This window comes from Sesamum indicum, linkage group LG8, assembly GCF_000512975.1.
Source record: "Sesamum indicum cultivar Zhongzhi No. 13 linkage group LG8, S_indicum_v1.0, whole genome shotgun sequence".
NCBI classification, from domain to species: Eukaryota; Viridiplantae; Streptophyta; class Magnoliopsida; order Lamiales; family Pedaliaceae; genus Sesamum; species Sesamum indicum.
This window is the reverse complement of record NC_026152.1, coordinates 19,504,595-19,523,237: the sequence shown is the minus strand read 5'-3', so window position 1 is coordinate 19,523,237 and position 18,643 is coordinate 19,504,595. Positions and strand designations below refer to the sequence as shown.

The 18,643-nt window shown below is 38.1% G+C and overlaps 4 protein-coding genes across 4 annotated transcripts; all 4 read left to right on the top strand.

The window, feature by feature from the left end:
• LOC105169523 (probable E3 ubiquitin ligase SUD1) lies at positions 315-6,394 on the top strand. The gene is made up of 9 exons (XM_011089928.2): positions 315-898; positions 1,311-2,003; positions 2,520-3,287; positions 3,371-3,582; positions 3,666-4,016; positions 4,688-4,848; positions 4,937-5,100; positions 5,183-5,329; positions 5,611-6,394. Exons 1-9 carry the CDS (start codon positions 566-568, stop codon positions 6,115-6,117), a joined length of 3,336 nt encoding a protein of 1,111 aa, XP_011088230.1. The 5' UTR covers positions 315-565; the 3' UTR covers positions 6,118-6,394.
• LOC105169522 (scopoletin glucosyltransferase-like) lies at positions 8,133-9,859 on the top strand. The gene has a single exon (XM_011089926.2). The coding sequence runs from the start codon at positions 8,310-8,312 to the stop codon at positions 9,702-9,704; it is 1,395 nt and encodes a 464-aa protein (XP_011088228.1). The 5' UTR covers positions 8,133-8,309; the 3' UTR covers positions 9,705-9,859.
• LOC105169521 (scopoletin glucosyltransferase-like) lies at positions 11,449-13,318 on the top strand. Its single transcript, XM_011089925.2, has one exon. The coding sequence runs from the start codon at positions 11,652-11,654 to the stop codon at positions 13,101-13,103; it is 1,452 nt and encodes a 483-aa protein (XP_011088227.1). The 5' UTR covers positions 11,449-11,651; the 3' UTR covers positions 13,104-13,318.
• LOC105169520 (protein IRREGULAR XYLEM 15-like) lies at positions 15,971-17,359 on the top strand. The gene has a single exon (XM_011089924.2). It carries the CDS (start codon positions 16,295-16,297, stop codon positions 17,240-17,242), a length of 948 nt encoding a protein of 315 aa, XP_011088226.1. The 5' UTR covers positions 15,971-16,294; the 3' UTR covers positions 17,243-17,359.

The following is an 18,643-nucleotide window of genomic DNA, read 5'->3' as shown; positions in this document are numbered from 1 at the left end:
AATATTAATACAGAAACATAATGCAACAAAAAACAATTAACATACACTTACCGGGCTCTTATCTTGTTCTCATCATTATAAATTTTGAATGAAGTTGTTAGTCTAGTCTCAGTTTTAATTGCATAGAAGGGGAAGAAAAGAGTTCAAACTTCAAAGCGATGGAGAAGGTTCTTGGAATGGTGGGGAGTCGGGACTCAAAATCTTCAACGGAGTTGACCAGACGAAAACTTTGGCCGACCTCCAACGGATAATTTACATTTCATTTCCCAACCTACCCCAGCACATAAAAAATATCAGACGACTCGTATATGGGCAAATCCGTCATCTCAGCTCTGCTTCCTTCCCCATTCTCAAAGTTCAACAACAACCTTTAAATCACAATAGATAGTCCGGTCCCCGAAACGCCACCGTAATCAATTCAATGCTCTCTTCTTTCATAAATTCGCAAGTAGCCCCACTTCTAAGTTAAATCCCCGCACAACCCCCAACTCAGCTCTCCATTAACCACAAATTTCACCAACCCTAAGAGAGAGAAAGAAGATCCGACGGTTTCTCCACCGACTCGATGGAGATCCGACCGGAGACGGCGACGGCGGAAGGGACGTCATGCTCTTCGACCGCGGTGCCCTTGGAGTCGGCCGTGTCTTCCATCGGTTCCTCGCCGGGCGAGAATAGTAGCGGCAGTAATAACGTTAAAAGCAATCATGATAGTAATGGTGGGGGCAGGTATGATTTGTTGGATGAGGACGAGGAGGAAGATGTTTGTCGGATCTGCAGAAACCCTGGCGATGCCGATAATCCGCTGCGGTATCCATGCGCCTGCAGCGGCAGCATCAAGTTTGTTCACCAGGATTGCCTTCTTCAGTGGCTCAATCACAGCAACGCTCGCCAATGCGAGGTTTGGATTTTTAGATTCGCATGATTGTTAATATTTGATTAGTGGTTGTTAGTATTTGCGAATTGCCTATGCTATTGTTTTTGTTGGTGCGGGTTTGTTCGAGATTTGGTAGAAATTTCTGTAGAAGGATGAAGTTGAAACAAAATTCAGCTGACTCTCCTCAGTTCAAGCCAAGTTTGAGTCCAATTTTAGCAATTTAGCAAATAAATCTCTCTTATATGAACTCCTGACCTATGCAGTTGCTTGTTTTCTTGGTAAATTTGTATTACGGGCTAGAATTATGGTGGTTCTTGAAGTTTCTGTGCCTAATGCTATTTTGATTTTCTTCAGTTTGGGGTTATCAAGTCATCATGGTCAAGAGAATGTTTAAATCCATGCCCGACTTTCTTTGTTGTTTTGATGTGCAATGCAGGTGTGCAAGCATCCGTTTTCATTTTCTCCAGTTTATGCTGAAAATGCCCCTGCAAGGCTTCCCTTTCAGGAATTTGTGGTTGGGATAGCTTTGAAAGCCTGCCATGTCCTGCAGTTCTTTCTACGCCTCAGTTTTGTACTTTCTGTTTGGCTTCTCATTATTCCGTTTATCACATTCTGGATTTGGCGATTGGCATTTGTTAGAGGTTTTGGAGAAGCCCAAAGACTATTCTTGAGTCACTTATCTACTACAGTCATTCTTACTGATTGTCTGCATGGTTTTCTGCTTTCCGCTAGCATTGTATTCATTTTTCTTGGGGCAACTTCCCTGAGAGATTACTTTAGACATTTACGGGAGCTCGGTGGGCAAGATGCTGATAGAGAAGATGAAGGAGAGAGAAATGGAGCTCGTGCTGCAAGAAGGCAGGCAGCACAAGCAAATAGAAATATTGTTGTTGAGGGGAATGGTGAAGATGCTGGTGGAGCACAAGGAATTGCTGGTGCTGGTCAGATGATCCGACGGAATGCAGAAAATGTTGCAGCTAGGTGGGAGATGCAGGCAGCTCGCCTTGAGGCCCATGTTGAACAGATGTTTGATGGTTTGGATGATGCTGATGGCGCAGAGGATGTACCGTTTGACGAACTGGTTGGCATGCAGGGACCTGTGTTTCATCTGGTTGAAAATGCATTCACGGTGAGTCATGTGATCTTTACTTTGCTCTAACTTTTCTGATCCAGAACAGATATCGCGGGTCTGTTTTCTCCTTGAATCTTCATTACTGGAACAGGTTCCATGTATGAAACAGTTTAGCTTATATTTGTTCGACCATACATTCCTGTGTGTTGTGAGAATTCATGTTTGTCTTCGGTTTTTACACTTGGCTTTGTTTTCATATCTTTGGGTTTCACGTGTTAAATCATCAATGCATTCTATTTATTTGCCTCTTCCATTGGTAGCTATATCTATGGAAAGAAAGCATCAGTATTTGGATTAGTCATGCATGATAATGTATTTGAGTACCTTACCTGTCTTCTTTTGGCTTGATATATATTTGTTGATTTTCTACTCCTATTAATTTTAGCAATTGATTCCCCCCGTGAGCCCCCAGTGCACTGGGCTGGAAGATGTTTACACTAATTTTTTTCATTTGGGATCTCAGAAAGGTTAGTTGCTGCATTGCTGATTCACTCTTGACCTTTTCTCTTGCAGGTTCTTGCTAGCAATATGATATTCTTGGGAGTTGTGATCTTTGTGCCATTCTCACTGGGACGAGTTATTCTCTATTATTTGTCATGGCTTTTGTCCTCTGCTACAAGTCCAGTGCTATCTACAGTTGTCCCGCTTACTGAATCAGCGCTTTCATTGGCCAATATTACGCTGAAGAATGCATTGACTGCAGTTGTAAATTTGACATCTGATAACCAAGACAATGGCTTGCTTGGCCAGGTCGCGGAGATTCTGAAAGTAAATGCAACAGGACAAACTGAGGTGTCAAGCAACATAAGCTCTACAATTGCAACAGACATCTTGAAGGTGCAGACTGTTGGGGCATCACGCCTTTCTGATGTTACGACTCTTGCTGTTGGCTACATGTTTATATTTTCTCTTGTAATCTTCTACCTTGGGATTGTTACCTTAATTCGGTATTCAAGAGGAGAGCCTCTGACAATGGGGAGGTTCTACGGCATTGCTTCCATTGCAGAAACTATTCCATCTCTCTTCAGGCAGTTTGTGGCGGCAATGAGACATTTAATGACTATGATTAAAGTTGCTTTCCTTCTGGTCATTGAACTTGGGGTTTTCCCTCTGATGTGTGGATGGTGGCTGGATGTTTGTACTATAAGGATGTTTGGGAAGTCGATTTCTCAGAGAGTTGAGTTCTTCTCAATCTCACCACTTGCAAGCTCCTTGGTTCACTGGGTTGTAGGAATTGTTTACATGCTGCAAATAAGTATCTTTGTCAGCCTTCTTCGAGGGGTATGAAGCGAAACTAATGTACGTGTTGTTTCAACATCGAGGGATTTGTATTCATACCTCTAATCCATATACATTTGATGTAGGTTTTACGCAATGGGGTACTCTACTTTCTTCGAGATCCAGCTGATCCTAATTACAACCCTTTCCGTGATCTAATTGATGATCCCGTGCACAAGCATGCTCGCAGAGTATTGTTGTCTGTTGCTGTATATGGGAGTTTGATAGTGATGCTGGTATTTTTGCCAGTTAAACTTGCAATGCGGATGGTTCCTTCCATTTTTCCTTTAGATATCACGTAAGATTGCTCCGACATTTCTCTGCAATAATTTAATGAGGTCTGTTGCATTTACTTACATTTTGACATCTGTTCTTTTGCAGTGTATCTGATCCATTCACTGAAATTCCAGCTGACATGCTTCTCTTTCAAATATGCATCCCTTTTGCAATTGAGCATTTTAAACTGCGGCATACTCTCAAATCCCTTCTCCGGTATTGGTTCACTGCTGTTGGCTGGGCACTTGGTCTAACAGATTTTCTGCTCCCAAAGCCAGAAGATAATAGTGGACATGAAAACGGGAATGGGGATCCAGGGAGACATGATAGAGGACATGCACAGGCAGTTGGTCAGGAACGAGCTGTAGCCCTTGAAGATGTGAACAGACCCATGCATTTGGTGGCCAACGCCAATTCTGCAGAGGAGTTTGACAATGATGAACCAGCTGATCCAGAGTAAGTTTTAACTAAGTCCTTAACATCTTACCACTATATAAAATATAGGGTAATTACACCGCCCTCTCATGAGGTTTGGTGCGATTACATGTAGACCCATGTGGTTTGGAAAACTACGCCTAGTACCCTGGCAGTTCTTTCCGTCCAACAAGATCCATCTGTAAAATTCGGGAATTTGCTGTTATCAACAAAGAAATTGAATACAAATTAAAATTTACCCCAACTGAATGAAGTCTTTAGTTTGGCAGAAGCTCCACATTGTTGTCAGCATATGTTCTAGCATTAATATGGACGGCTGTCTTGTCATTCTTGTTCCTGCTTATTTATTAGTTTTGTACAAAGGTTTTATATATTTTACATGTTCTCGTGAAAAAAATCATCTCATTGATGGTATTCACATAGGTTACCAAGGGCTTGGTTTATCTTGGTAACGTGTTTTGCGTCCTTTTTATCCATTCCATTGGCTGCTTGATACCTTTCCAGTACATTTTTCATTTAGTTGTCATTGCTACTTTTTATTTTGTTGTTAATTGTCTTTATTTTGTCTGTATTGAGCCAATCCTTGTGGATAGCTTTTGGAGCACTGCCATACTGTCACTGTTTTTGTTTTAATTCCTTCATGGTCAAACATTTTGTATTATTGCTTTATGTTGTCTTGTTGAATATTGCAGCAGGTGGGCCTTTGTACTTCGCATTGTCCTACTGTTGGTGGTGGCTTGGATGACTTTGCTTGTATTCAATTCTGCATTGATCGTTGTACCTGTATCCCTTGGGAGAGCACTCTTCAATGCCCTCCCACTTCTCCCAATAACTCATGGCATCAAGTGCAATGGTAAGATAATTGCCATCAAGTCTGGTAGTGATGTAATTGTATTCAGTCTGAAATGAAGATAAAGTCTTTTATTGCCCTTTTCCTCCAGATTTATATGCTTTTGTCATCGGAAGCTATCTCATTTGGACTGGTTTGGCTGGAGCAAGGTACTGCATTGATCTCATTAGAACAAGGAGAACTAGACTTTTGCTTACTCAGATATGGAAATGGTGTGGCATTATTGTCAAGAGTTCTGCGCTGTTGTCGATTTGGGTAAGAACGGAGTTGGTTGTGTTTGAATAAAATAGTAAGGGTTCCTAGTTTTTCTGACATGTATATTGTTTTCATATTTCAGATCTTTGTTATTCCTGTTTTGATTGGACTGCTGTTTGAACTTCTTGTAATCGTGCCTATGCGGGTTCCGATCGATGAAAGTCCAGTTTTCCTTCTGTATCAGGACTGGGCTTTAGGACTAATCTTTTTGAAGATCTGGACTCGACTGGTGAGCATTCCCCTCTCTGCCTGGGATGTGGTTGCTAACTTATATTCCTTTGTTGTTTGTTTCTTCCCCCACTCGTTCTGTTTACCACATCTCAAAAGGCATCATGCCGCGTTCTAATCTGTGTGGCTTTCACATTATTACCTCTTTTAGTGCCTGCACTAAGAAGCGACTTTATGAATAAACTTTGTGTGCTTGTATGTTGTTAGTGATATATGCTCCATGTAATTCAGACGGATCACTGATGGTTTCGTTCTCTTTGGATTTTGTGTTCCTTTATATAGGTTATGTTGGATCACGTGATGCCACTGGTCGATGATAGCTGGCGTGTAAAATTTGAAAGGGTGAGGGAAGATGGTTTCTCAAGGCTTCAAGGTCTTTGGGTTCTGCGGGAGATTGTTTTCCCAATCATTATGAAATTGCTCACCGCTTTATGTGTTCCCTATGTTTTATCAAGAGGAGTGTTTCCTATATTTGGGTACCCATTAGTGGTGAACTCAGCCGTGTACCGATATGCCTGGTTGGGGTGCCTGCTCTTCAGTGTGCTGTATTTCTGTTTCAAGCGTTTCCATGTCTGGTTCACCAATCTCCACAATTCCATACGCGATGACCGGTATTTGATTGGTCGGAGACTCCACAATTATGGGGAGAACTCAGAGAGACGGATCGATTCTGGTACTGTGCCTGAGAACCATGTTTCTGCTGCTAATGGCACTGATGTGAACGAACACAATTGGGAGGCTGGGGCTGTAGGGATGAGGCAGAGGCATATCATCCGACAAGATGCTTAAATCAAAGTGTAGGTGAAATCGTGGAACTTCCTTTTTTTAGAAAGAAATCTGTAATACCTCATTAGGTATTCAGGAAAAGCTGGTGGAAGCAAGATGTAAAAAGTTGTAACGCCCTTTTTGAGGAAAGAAAGCGTCTTTTAGAGTGTTGGAGGAAATGGTTGTGTATATGAATTGATGACCCCCTCTTGTAGAGAACTAGGTCTTTTAAAAAATCAGTGGCTTGTTGCATAACTTAATACGATTGTGCATTTTCACTTAAAGAATCCGGCAATTGTGATGTTGATGCTGTTGGAAGTGAAGCACTTGTGGTTGGCAGGCTTGGGGAGTTAGAAGCAGACAAGACGTCGGCCAAGGCCAATGAAGTCAATTGGTGAGACGTCTGCCCTGCTGCCGGCATGCACAGCTTATTTAGTGCTTGTGCAGCTGCGATTGCGCGGCCCCCTGTAGCACGCACTTCAAATTTCTGGGGAATCTGGGGCACCGGTGTTACTACTCTTCTTGTGAAGCAACCAAATATAATTCCAACGGCGTGCGTCACAACTCCTTTAAAGAAGCTTATTTCTGTTCAGGAGGTTACAAAACAACGGCAAATTGATCCTTAAGTTTGTAGGTTTTGTTTGGGCAAAAGGGATTGAACTTAATTTATAGATGGAAAATAAATATATTTTTTAAAAATAATACTATACTAAACTTGATACTAACTAAAAGTTCGAGAAAGGTATATACAAGGGGGAAAAAAGAAAAAATTATTAGATAAGCTGTAGGACAGCTGGACAAGAGAGAATCTTATTTTAATTTTTAGAGTTAGTTACATATGTTCCTTTTAAATATGTTAAATTACATTTTTTTTAAAAAAAAAAATTGAAATTACACTTATATTTCATTAGAAAAAGTTTCATAGTGTTAATCCCCTTTATGTCAGAGTTTAGATGGGAAACAACGATGTAAGCAAAACAAATTAATATAAAATTCAATTTTGCCCCTATTTAATATTATTATGTATATTTTTATATTTGTAAAGGGATAAATGTAATATATATATATATACACTGAAGTTAATATTATTATATTTTTTCTTCATAAGTATAGAATTATTACACAGAAACGTTAAATGAGAGGTAAGATTTATGGAATTCTTTTGTACAAATATCTACATTTTTTATTCAAATCCTAACAAAAGTGGGTAACGTGTAAATAGTGAATTTTTGAAGAGGGTGTAAATATAATTTTCAATTTTTTTTGGTGAAAGTATAACGCATTTTTAAAAGAAATCTAAATATAATTATCCCTTTGCTTATATGCATATTCTTAATTCTAAAGTTATATTTTCTTGGAAATGCTAATTATTTTTGTTTTTATGTGCATTTGCTGAAAACATTGTTCACTATTTTTCTTATTTAATTTCAATCATTAGGTTTTCTGTATATGAACATGTAATTATAACTCGTTAAATTTAACTCTATAATTTGAACTGCTATGTTGAACGTGATAAGGGTTTATTCTACCCACCTAAAAGAGACATAAATAACCCTTCAATAATATTAAAACACCACTAGAACCCAATAGAATTTAGTGTTTTATATTTCATAATTTTATTTATTTTTTATTTTGGTCTCTTACTTATTATTTCACTTTATTGCATTTCATAACTCTAAAAGTTTTATAATTTTAATTTTAAGTCTTTATTTAAGATTTGAGTTTAAAATTATAAGAAAGATTTAATTATGAAACACAATGCGATAAATTAAAACATGATGCCCGGAGAAAAGAGTTGGAAACTTGATGCCCATTTTCGCCCACAGAAAAGAGTTGGAAACAATTGCAAGAGAAGTGTTGGTATGACATTTGAGATAAGGGGTTTTATATTGAATGAATATGAATTTGAAATTTGGAAAACAAAAAACTTGGTGGAATTTGACTTAAAAGAGAAGCAAGGAATAAAGTGAACTTGAAGAAGCAACAGTGTACTGCTTAGTGTTAATTTTCTGTACATGATTATCCATCAAAAAACTACTTTATGAAAGATTCTTAAAGATTTGGTCAGCAACAGCAATAATGTTTTCCCTGGCAATAAAGCTTCCTACCTCACCATGCACAGTAACACCATTTATTACTTATTCTCATCATCAATAACACAACTTAGGTAGAAGGTGAACAAGTAATTATTTCTCTGTTCAAATCTTACTGCATTAATGGATCAACTTCACATTTTCTTGCTCCCCCTAACCGCCTATGGCCACATGATTCCAGCTTTGGACATGACCAAGCTATTCCTTTCACGGGGGGCCAAAACAACTATAATCACCACACCGGAATTCGTCAAAGAAGTAGAACATATTCGACAACAGGGCTTTGAGATCGGCATTGAGTGTGTCAAGTTTCCACAAGTAGGTATCCGGGATGGGGGTGATGATGCATTTTCCTATCAGTTTGCCATTTACGCGCTTCAAGAACCGGTCGAGGAGCTCCTCGAAAGATTACGTCCTGATTGCCTTGTTGCTGATATGTTCTTCCCATGGGCTTCTGATGCTGCAGCCAAGTTCAACATCCCGCGATTAGCTTTCCACGGAACGAGTTGCTTTGCGGTGTCTGTTGCAGAGAATATGAGACTCTACAGGCCGTTTGAGAAGGTTTCGACAGATTTTGAGCCGTTTGTGGTGCCTGATCTTCCTCATCAGATTACATTTTATAGAACGCAGGTTTCTGCAAATGATAGAGGGGAAATTAAGAGCGACTTCGACAAGGTGTTGGAAGAAGCCATTGAGTCAGTGAAGAGAAGCTACGGTGTGATTTTCAACAGTTTTTACGAGCTTGAGCCAGAATACCTGGATCGTTACAAGGAGATTTTTGGGGGAAATGCGTGGCATGTTGGCCCTCTTTCCTTATGCAACGACAAAATCGACGAAGCTCATAGGGGCAAAATAGCATCCATTGATGAGCAAGAATGTCGGAAATGGCTCGACTCCAAGAACCCTAATTCTGTCATTTACTTGTGCTTTGGGAGCATAGCAGAATTCAGCGACTCCCAGTTACACGAAATCGCATCAGCTCTTGAAGTATCCGGCCAAGAATTCATTTGGGTGGTCAAGAAAAGTTTCACCGGAGATGAAAAATGGTTGCCGGAGGGATTCAAGGAGAGAACTAAAGGTAAAGGCTTGATCATAAATGGGTGGGCACCGCAGCTTCTGATTCTAAGCCATGCAGCAGTAGGGGCTTTCGTGACCCACTGTGGGTGGAATTCGACGTTAGAAGCAGTTGCTGCAGGAGTGCCGATGGTCACATGGCCCCTTTTCGCTGAACAATTCTACAACGAAAAGCTGGTGACCGATGTTTTAAAGGTGGGAATTCCAGTAGGGAATCGGAAGTGGAGTGTGGGGGTTCATGATGATGAGGTGAAGAGGGAGGAAATAGCGAAGGCGCTGGAAAGAATTATGTCAAATGTCGAAAGCTTGGAGATAAGAAGGAGAGCTGGGGAGTTGGGGGAGATTGCAAGAAAAGCTGTTGAACCAGGTGGTTCATCTTGTTCTGATCTGAGTTGTCTGTTGCAAGAACTTTGTGCTTATCATCAGTCTTCTTGTAGCAAATAAGCAGCTGATTTTGAATGCGTATGTGTTTCACCTACTGCTGTGTTTCTTGCTGATCAAACCACTTGTGTGTGACATGGTTGGTCATACTTGTATTTCTCAATGTTATGCCTGCAATAAAATTATTTATACAAATATATTTATGTGTTAATCTGTCATATATATGGCTAGATTTTACAAGTTTATTTGTTTCATGTAAGAATGCAATTCAAGCGTTTGTAAGAATACAAACAAATTAAAAAGTGATGTTATAATTCAGACCAATAGAGTGGAGGAGGGTGCAGTGGAATTTAACTTAAAATATAAGTAGTTTATTCAAGGAGCAAGACAAACAAACATTCCATTTAAATAAAGGGATAATTGCATTTCCCTTCCCTTAAATTTGCTATAATTATATGGAAATTTTTTCTCTAGTTTGAAATTACATTTAACACTTTTGATATTTGTTTTCGTCTAACAAATAAGTTCTTCAATTAGTCAAACTTCACTGAATTTGCTGATATTAACAAAAAAATTGAATGAGAATTGATATTTATCCTCGATTAACTGATTACTGACTTATTGCAGGTCAGTTTTTTAGTTAATATCAGCAAATTTGATAAAATTTTTGACTAACATGGAACTTATTTGTTAGATAAAAATAAATATCATGATGCTAGATGTAATTTTTTAAATTATAAGAAACGTAAGTATAATTACACTAAATCTTAGAAGATAAGAGTGTAATTCTCCCTTAATAAATCATCAAAAAAAGAACAAAGTCATTCTTTTTTCCTGCTATCATTTGATAGTTATTCTTATTTCATATTTTTTTTGTCATCAGTTTTTAAAAATTTTGTTATTAATTTATTCATTTTTTGACTAGTATATATTATTGAGGTAGTAAATAAGATGGTGTTGAGTTGTTGCCATCAAGAAGAAACCCGAGGACTCTCCGAAAAGTAGAAGAAAATACTAGTAAAATACGTAGCCCATAGCATGTGGGTCTGATGTGTGCATGCATCTCCTTGTAGGTATTGTCCCAACCCCACAAAGCAAAAAGCAAGAAAGAGACCCGTGTGAACTACACCATGCATGTTTGAACTAAAGGAATATAAATATTTTTTTTTTAAAATAATAGAAAAATCTGGGCAGCCAAGAATTTTATTTTATCCTATTTTCATGTTCTATATTGATATTATATTTATATATGTGTTTAGTATATGCATTATGTTAAATTACAAGTTAATTTTGAGTATATATATTTTATTTTTTCAAAAAATATTTGTGTTAAATATTAATTTATGATATCAATTGTGACAGAATATAAATAAAAAAAATGTTCATTCAGATTGTTTTTGGTCGTACTGATCGTATCTTATTTAATTATATATCAAATATAATATATATATTATATAATTAACATATATTTTTAAAAAAATTATTAATCACATTATAAGTACATGTTATTTTTTCTACAATTGGTTTTATACGAACAAAATTCTCGGGCTGCGTTGTCTAATCACGTGAGATGCAATTACGCAAGCAAAGACGTCAACAGCTGCCATAGTTTTCCTCAGTTTCATTGGATTGCTCATCATGCGTGTTCGGTATCAATTCTGCGCGTCATTTGAATGCTGAACATGCATGTTCGGTATGACTTCTGCGTGGCATGTCAACATCTCCTAGATTACGGAAAGGACAACACGAGGAAGAGTTTTTTAAGTTTCTCTTGAACCCATTCAGCAATTCAACAAGAAGAAGCAAATTGGAATCTTCTCTCATTAAAAGTTGTTCGTCTCCAAGGAATGGAGTCTTCCAGCCCCTGCCACCACTCTGTCTTTATATACGAGAAGACTAGTTCATTTGCAATTCTATCAATATTATTCACATACTACTCTTGACTACCAAATCAAGAACTACTTCTACCTCAAATTAATCTTTCTTCAACTCCCATAGTATCTTTCTGAAATGGGACAGCTACACATCGTCTTTCTTCCGATGATAGCTCATGGCCACATGATTCCAATGTTAGACATGGCGAAGCTCTTCACCTCAAGAGGCCTGAAAACGACTATCATCGCCACCCCAGCTTTCGCCGCCTCCGTAAAGAGAGCCCGAGAATCCGGACACGACATCGGCCTGACCATCGTCCAATTCCCACCGAAGGGATCTTCGTTGTCCGATAATATAATGAGCTTTGATCAAATAACCACACCTGCTTTGCTTCCCAAGTTCGTAGAGGCCCTGTCTCTGCTGCAAGAACCAGTCGAGAAACTCCTCCAAGAACTGAATCCGAATTGTCTTCTTTCTGACATGTTCTTCCCGTGGACTGTTGATTCTGCTGCCAAATTTGGTATTCCCAGGCTGGTTTTCGGCGGAACCAACTGTTTCTCGCAGTGTATTTCAGAGCAAATGCATCTCCACAAGCCATTCAAGAACATTTCCGCTGACTCTGAGCCCTTTGTCGTTCCTGATCTTCCAGATAAGTTGACGTTTACAAGGACACAAGTTGCCCCGTTTGTGCTAGAGGAAGGCACTAAGAATGAGTTTTCGAAACTGCGGGAGGAAATGAGAGAGTCGGAGAAGAGAAGCTATGGAGTTGTCTTCAACAGTTGCTACGAGCTTGAATCGGCTTACGCCGATCACTACAAGAAGGTTTTGGGGAGAAGGGCGTGGCACATAGGCCCGCTTTTCTTATGCAACAAAGCTGGAGCCGAAGAAAAAGCACAAAGAGGAAAAGAATCAGACATCAAGGAACAGGAATGCTTGGCCTGGCTAGACTCCAAGAGGCCTAATTCCGTCGTTTACGTCTGTTTCGGAAGCATGGCTAGCTTTACCCCCGCACAGTTGCGCGAAACAGCAATCGGGCTTGAGGCATCCGGCCAAGATTTCATTTGGGTCGTGAGGAAAGGAAAAAACGTGGGAGAAAACGAAGATTGGATGCCTCAAGGATATGAGGACAGAATTAAAGGTAAAGGGCTGATCGTAAGGGGATGGGCTCCCCAAGTGATGATTCTTGATCATCCAGCAATAGGGGGTTTCGTGACGCACTGTGGCTGGAACTCTACTCTGGAGGGGATATGCGCTGGGGTCCCTATGGTCACATGGCCGGTTTTTGCAGAGCAGTTCTACAATGAAAAGCTGGTGACGGAGGTTTTGAGAACTGGAGTTTGTGTTGGCAATAAGAAGTGGCAGATGGGGCCAAGCGAAGGCGTTCCGAGGGAAGCGGTAACGAAGGCGGTGGAGCGGATTATGGTGGGAGAAGAAACCTCGGAAATAAGAAGCAGAGCGAAGTATTATAAGGAAATGGCAAGAAAGGCTGTTGAAGAAGGGGGGTCTTCTTACAATAGTCTGAATGCTTTGATAGATGAATTGAGCAGCTATCGCCCGCCGGCGCCGGAGATACAAGCCGTAAATTAGGATCTTTTGGTGAAGTTTCCAGCTTTATTAATGATCTCCATCATATCATTAACTTCGTTGTACTTTGAAAGCAATCCAACTTGCATAGTATGGGCAGATGATTGTTGACAGTACCAGTCTATCTGTGTAGTCCAAATATCTATCGCGTGTGTGTGTGTAGCAAAAGAGTACACATGTTTTTACTCAAACCGAGTAATCGTTCAACATATTGATAATTACAATATTTTTTAAAAATTTCATATAATTACACATAACTTTTTATAATTTAAAAAAATCATATTTAATATTAATGATATTTATTTTTATCAAATTTAATGTTAATAAAAATTTAAATAAAAATCACGTAAATATAATTTATCGTAAATTAAATAAATATTTTTATGATTAATAAGTTTTATACATTTTCACATGCTAATGCATGTGAGAAGATATATTTACACTTATAAAGGTAGTTTAGTTATAAAAAAAATATTTAATTTATATAAAATAATAATTAGTGATAAATATTAATATTTATTATTTATTTTTTTATTAATATTAATAAAATTTGACCAACAAAAAATTTAATGGTCTACGAGGCTGTCTTGCTCTAAGCAAAACCCTGAAATCGAGTTGTGGGCTTGGGCTATGATTGGCTGCTCCATGGATCCCAATCGTATGTGGCCCTTTTGGTCCTTCTATCATTGAACTCAGCCACTACTATTCATCTTACAAACATATAAGTTTGTGAAAAGAATAGTGTTTTTAATCCCAAAAGCATGTTAATGAGAAAATAATGCAAGATAAAGGCATTACATCTTCGGCCCCCCATCAAGCCCAGCATTTGGGCTTCTTTCTCTTTTAAGCTGGATTTCCTATTTAATGTTTTCTCCTCTACAAAAGTTGGGTTTCTTTGTCTTTTCTTTTAATTTGATAATAAAAAAGAATTGAAAGAACGACCAACGTAACAATCTTTATTTGAATATAATTGTAGGAGTTTACAATCACTTGTTGTTCTTTTTTATACAGTTGAATTTTATTTACATTTTGAGAATTGGTTAGTCTATTGAATTGCACTCACTTCCTAAGGTATGCTACTATTTTAAGCTAAATCAAAGAAATACTAGTGTTAAAAATGGTAAAATATTTGAAATTACAGGTATGTTAGTTAATTAAAATGTAGAGAGGCAAATAATTATTATTTATATATATGAATATGATACATATATTATTTTTGTCTCGATTTGAACATATGATATATGAGTGAGTAGCACGTACCCACAGTCTTAAAATTGGAAGTAGGAGTGTGAATTTTGAATTTTCTGGCATGGAGGAACAAAACCGAAACGGGGCACAAATACCCACTAAGTGCTTGTCTTTGTTTGGACATTAGTCAAAATATGTGTCTAATTATGAATAATACAAAGTGGAAAATGCCGGAAAAAGCGGGAGTTGAGAGTATGTGTTTTTGCCTAAGAACCTGCTTTTTCAGTTGGCCTGATATCAACATCTCCTCTATTGTAGAATTACATCATTACCAACGACATAACTAGCTCTCAATCCCCATACTCGTGCTCTTTTTATAATAAAAAATTAGCTGCAAAAACAAATAATTAATATAAAATAAACCGCATCCCCATCATAAAATTTACATTATATTATACTCATACATCTTTTTAGAAAATTCCCTTTTGACCATTTAAACAATTTGTGCATCTTGTATTATTTATTTTCTAAAAAAGTAATTTACCCTTATCAGGAGTGAAAAATGGATTAGTGAGGTGATGAATGTGATTAACAATGATGACATTTACGCTTTCTTATCAGGCCAAATGCTTATCTGCTATATATATATATATATATATATATAATTTTTTTTAAATTTGCTATAATTACTGTCTTTATTTAACAAAATACGTGTTTCCAATGTGTGGTAAGCAAATATTTGATCTAATTTTTTTTAGCATAATTGACTGACCACTGTGATCATTTTACCTTATCTGGTCATGCATGCTTGCTCGACATAATGACACCCTCTTTTAAATGTGATAAACATAAGGTATATATAATCGTTTCACTTATTAAAATAACTGAAAATATATAAAATTGGGGAATTTCTATATTTGAACATATATCTATTAATCACATTTGATTGCATACAATATTGACATGATAAATATCTTATTAATTCTTTGACTATAGACTTATTTAAATTACGCAAGAAAATATAGCTCTTACTTGTTCATATATAGTTCGAATGCAAATTATATTCTTTGGTACACGTGGCTCGAATTTGTCATAGTCGGGATGCATAATCTGAGTATAAAAATTATAGGATGATTCGAGTAGTATGAATATGAGGGGAATATGTATTTCTACAATAGTTGCTCATTCAATGTAATAAATTTTATTTATGACAAACATAAAAGCAAAATGGGAGAGAATCAAACTGAAATAGCCAAATTTTTATGCATGGTAATTGGTATACCTCAAGAGGGATTCTCCATTAATGCAGTTGAAGCAACACAACAGCAGGGAGGCGGGTATTATTATAAAGCCCACCCGACAAACACTCCCATACTCACTCATATAACACTACACTTCCACCCACCTCATCTACATCTCTATCACATTCTCCCCAATTCAAGCCTTTTTTCACTCCAATTCCCTCCCCCTCTCCACTCCACTCAATTCATTCTTCAATCTCCCCCCCTCCTGTTTCTACTTTCAAAACCAACAAATTTTCAACTCCCAAATGGACTTTTCATCACTCTGTTATTACTGCTAAATAGAAAAGGTTTTCAAATAAAATTTGCAGCTAAAGCCGTTGTTTCTTTTTTGTTACAACAATTTCGGTAGCCAATTCGTCGGTGGAGTGTTTTCCCTCGCGCTCCAAACCTCTTTATTTGCGGGCCCTCCACCAGCTCCAGGCTCCATCTCCCTGAAATTGGGGCCCCAATTCAAATTTCTCATAATTCCCATATATCAAATCATTTCTCCATTATTTATCCCATAAAGTAAAAAAAGGTAAAAAGAAAATCTTGAATTGTTTTAGAGCGAGGAGCAGTGGCAGTGGTAGACCCAGCACACACCTAGTGAGTAGTGCCCTTTAATTCCTCCATGTGACATTTCAAACAGAACCTCAAACCTTTCTCCCTTACTTCCCCCCCTCCATTTCTCTTCTACTAGGATTTCTGTCAACCACCCTTCGTATGAAGACCAGCGCCAAGTTTATCGTTCTCCACCCCTCCCTACACAAGCCAGGCGGTGGCGGAGGAGGAACCCCAACTGTCGCCTCTCACCGCGCCTGGCTTGTCGTTTTCGTGCTCTTCTTCATCTTCACTTTTGCTTTCACTCTTTTCAGCACTAGGGACACGGGTTCCGCCGCCAAGATAGCCACCAATGCCGCAGCTAGAGCCAAGTCTCAGCTGCCCAGACCCGTTTTCGATGCGCTCCTCCACTATGCTTCCGAGAACATTACCTCCTCCGCCGGCCGTATGTCCTTTGCCGAGGTGAAGTCTGTCGCCGCCTCCCTCCGGCGCTGCGCAACCCCGTGTAATTTCCTCGTTTTCGGCCTCACGCACGAAACCCTCCTCTGGAACTCCCTCAACCACAACGGCCGCACAGTTTTCGTCGACGAGAGCTCCTACTTAATCTCCAAACTGGAAGAGAAATACCCGCCGCTCGAAGCGTACGACGTGCAGTTCACAACGAAGGTCAACGAATTGTACGATCTGATAGAGCACTACAAATCACAAGTAACCAACGAGTGCCGCCCAGTCCAAAACCTCTTGTTTTCAGACTGCAAATTGGCCATAAACGACTTACCAAACCACATATACGACGTTGCCTGGGACGTGATACTAATAGACGGGCCACGGGGGTACTCCAGCACAACGCCGGGGAGGATGGGGGCGATATTCACCGCCGGAGTTCTTGCGAGAAGCAAACGGGGCGGCGCAGCTGAGACCCACGTATTTGTTCATGAAATTGAGAGAGAAGTGGAGAGAGTTTGCAGCGATGAGTTCCTCTGCGGAGAAAACTTGGTGGAGACTAAAGAATCTTTGGGGCATTTCGTGGTCGGAAAAATGGAGGGCAATAGGAACAGATTCGGGTTCTGCTCCGGTTCTGGTTCGTCTGTTTCTCCTGAATCCACCTGATTCATCTTTTAATTCTTTTTTTACTTTTTAATTTTCGGGTATACTCTACAGTGTGTGTAATATGTTAACAGGATTTCAAATGCCAAATATATATATATACTATATTTTAGCAGCATCCATCACTTGATTACATTCTAATTTCCTAAACATTGGTGGATTTGAAGATCAAGGCAAGTGTTGAAAACATATTTTTATATTTGGTGATTTAGGCACTGATAATTAGCAAGCTATCTATTTTTAAAAAATATAAGTATCTGGTAATCATTTAATTACATGACATATCAAATCACCATTAAAGCTTAAATCGTTTGTTTAATGTGGGTAGGAAGGTGCTCTATCTCATCTCTGAATCTAATCTTAATTGAGACTTATCTGTCGCAATTTGTTGCACGTGCCCTTAGTTGCAAGCTTTAGTTCCACATCGTCCTTGGGAGTTAATATCCACATAAACCAGAAGGGTTAGTTGGGGCAATGCTGTAATATCGTTTTGTGTTTACGTATGTGACGTCGATGTGCAAGTACTAAAATCGCGTGTTGGAACATTATTTTATACAAACAATGACAACCACAATAAAAGTGGAGATTAGTGTCTGAATTCCGTAAACTTTTAGATTTAATATCATCTTAAATATAATTTACGCTACAAACAAAAGGGGAAGAAATGACTCCAAATAAGTTCCCCTTGACTCAAGGTGAAGAGAGATAAGGGCTTAAAGTGGTGGAAATTAGTTGTCGGTGGAGACCTCATTGTTCATATCTTCTATGGTCGAAGGCCAAAGCTTGAGTGAAATGCCCAATTATATAGCTTTTTATTTTCATATATATTAAATGTTTAGAAAATCATTTCATTTTTGCTGATTTTATAACAATTAGTTTTTTTTTTTTTATGTAAAATCAATTCTAAAATAATTAATTTTACCCTATTAACTTGGAAACTAATTCACTCTCCAATTAATACAAAATTTTTTATTTTTACTTTTGAATAATTTTAAAAATAGTTTTAAATTTGGACGATTAAATTATTGCTACCAACTCATCATTTAAATAGTAGTTATGATTCAAATTGAACTGAACGGATGAAATCTTCTGTGGGCATACTAAACATTAATTGTTATCTTAATCGCTCTGTCCTTGTCTTCAACCTTAAAAACAAAATAAGTTTGATGAACTTTTTAAATAAGTTACAAAATACGAAAATATAATAAGGTTTAAACTTTTTTAAAAAAAAAGAATGAGATAATTAGTATGTAAATTGTTTGATGTTAGAATAGCATGGAAATGTAGCATAGAAGGGTGTAAGTAATAATTGAAAGAGATTTATCAAGTGCGGACGTGGAACGAAAGGAACTAAACTTGGGCATAAGCGTCAGTGTTTCACGTGAGGCATTTCAGTCCTCACTT

Coding starts and splice junctions, on each gene's coding strand:
- LOC105169522 (XM_011089926.2), top strand. CDS start 8,310: ATGGATCAACTTCACATTTTCTTGCTCCCCCTAACCGCCTATGGCCAC.
- LOC105169520 (XM_011089924.2), top strand. CDS start 16,295: ATGAAGACCAGCGCCAAGTTTATCGTTCTCCACCCCTCCCTACACAAG.
- LOC105169521 (XM_011089925.2), top strand. CDS start 11,652: ATGGGACAGCTACACATCGTCTTTCTTCCGATGATAGCTCATGGCCAC.
- LOC105169523 (XM_011089928.2), top strand. CDS start 566: ATGGAGATCCGACCGGAGACGGCGACGGCGGAAGGGACGTCATGCTCT. Junction 2,004..2,519: donor TGGTTGAAAATGCATTCACG/GTGAGTCATGTG, acceptor TTTCTCTTGCAG/GTTCTTGCTAGCAATATGAT. Junction 5,330..5,610: donor TGAAGATCTGGACTCGACTG/GTGAGCATTCCC, acceptor TCCTTTATATAG/GTTATGTTGGATCACGTGAT.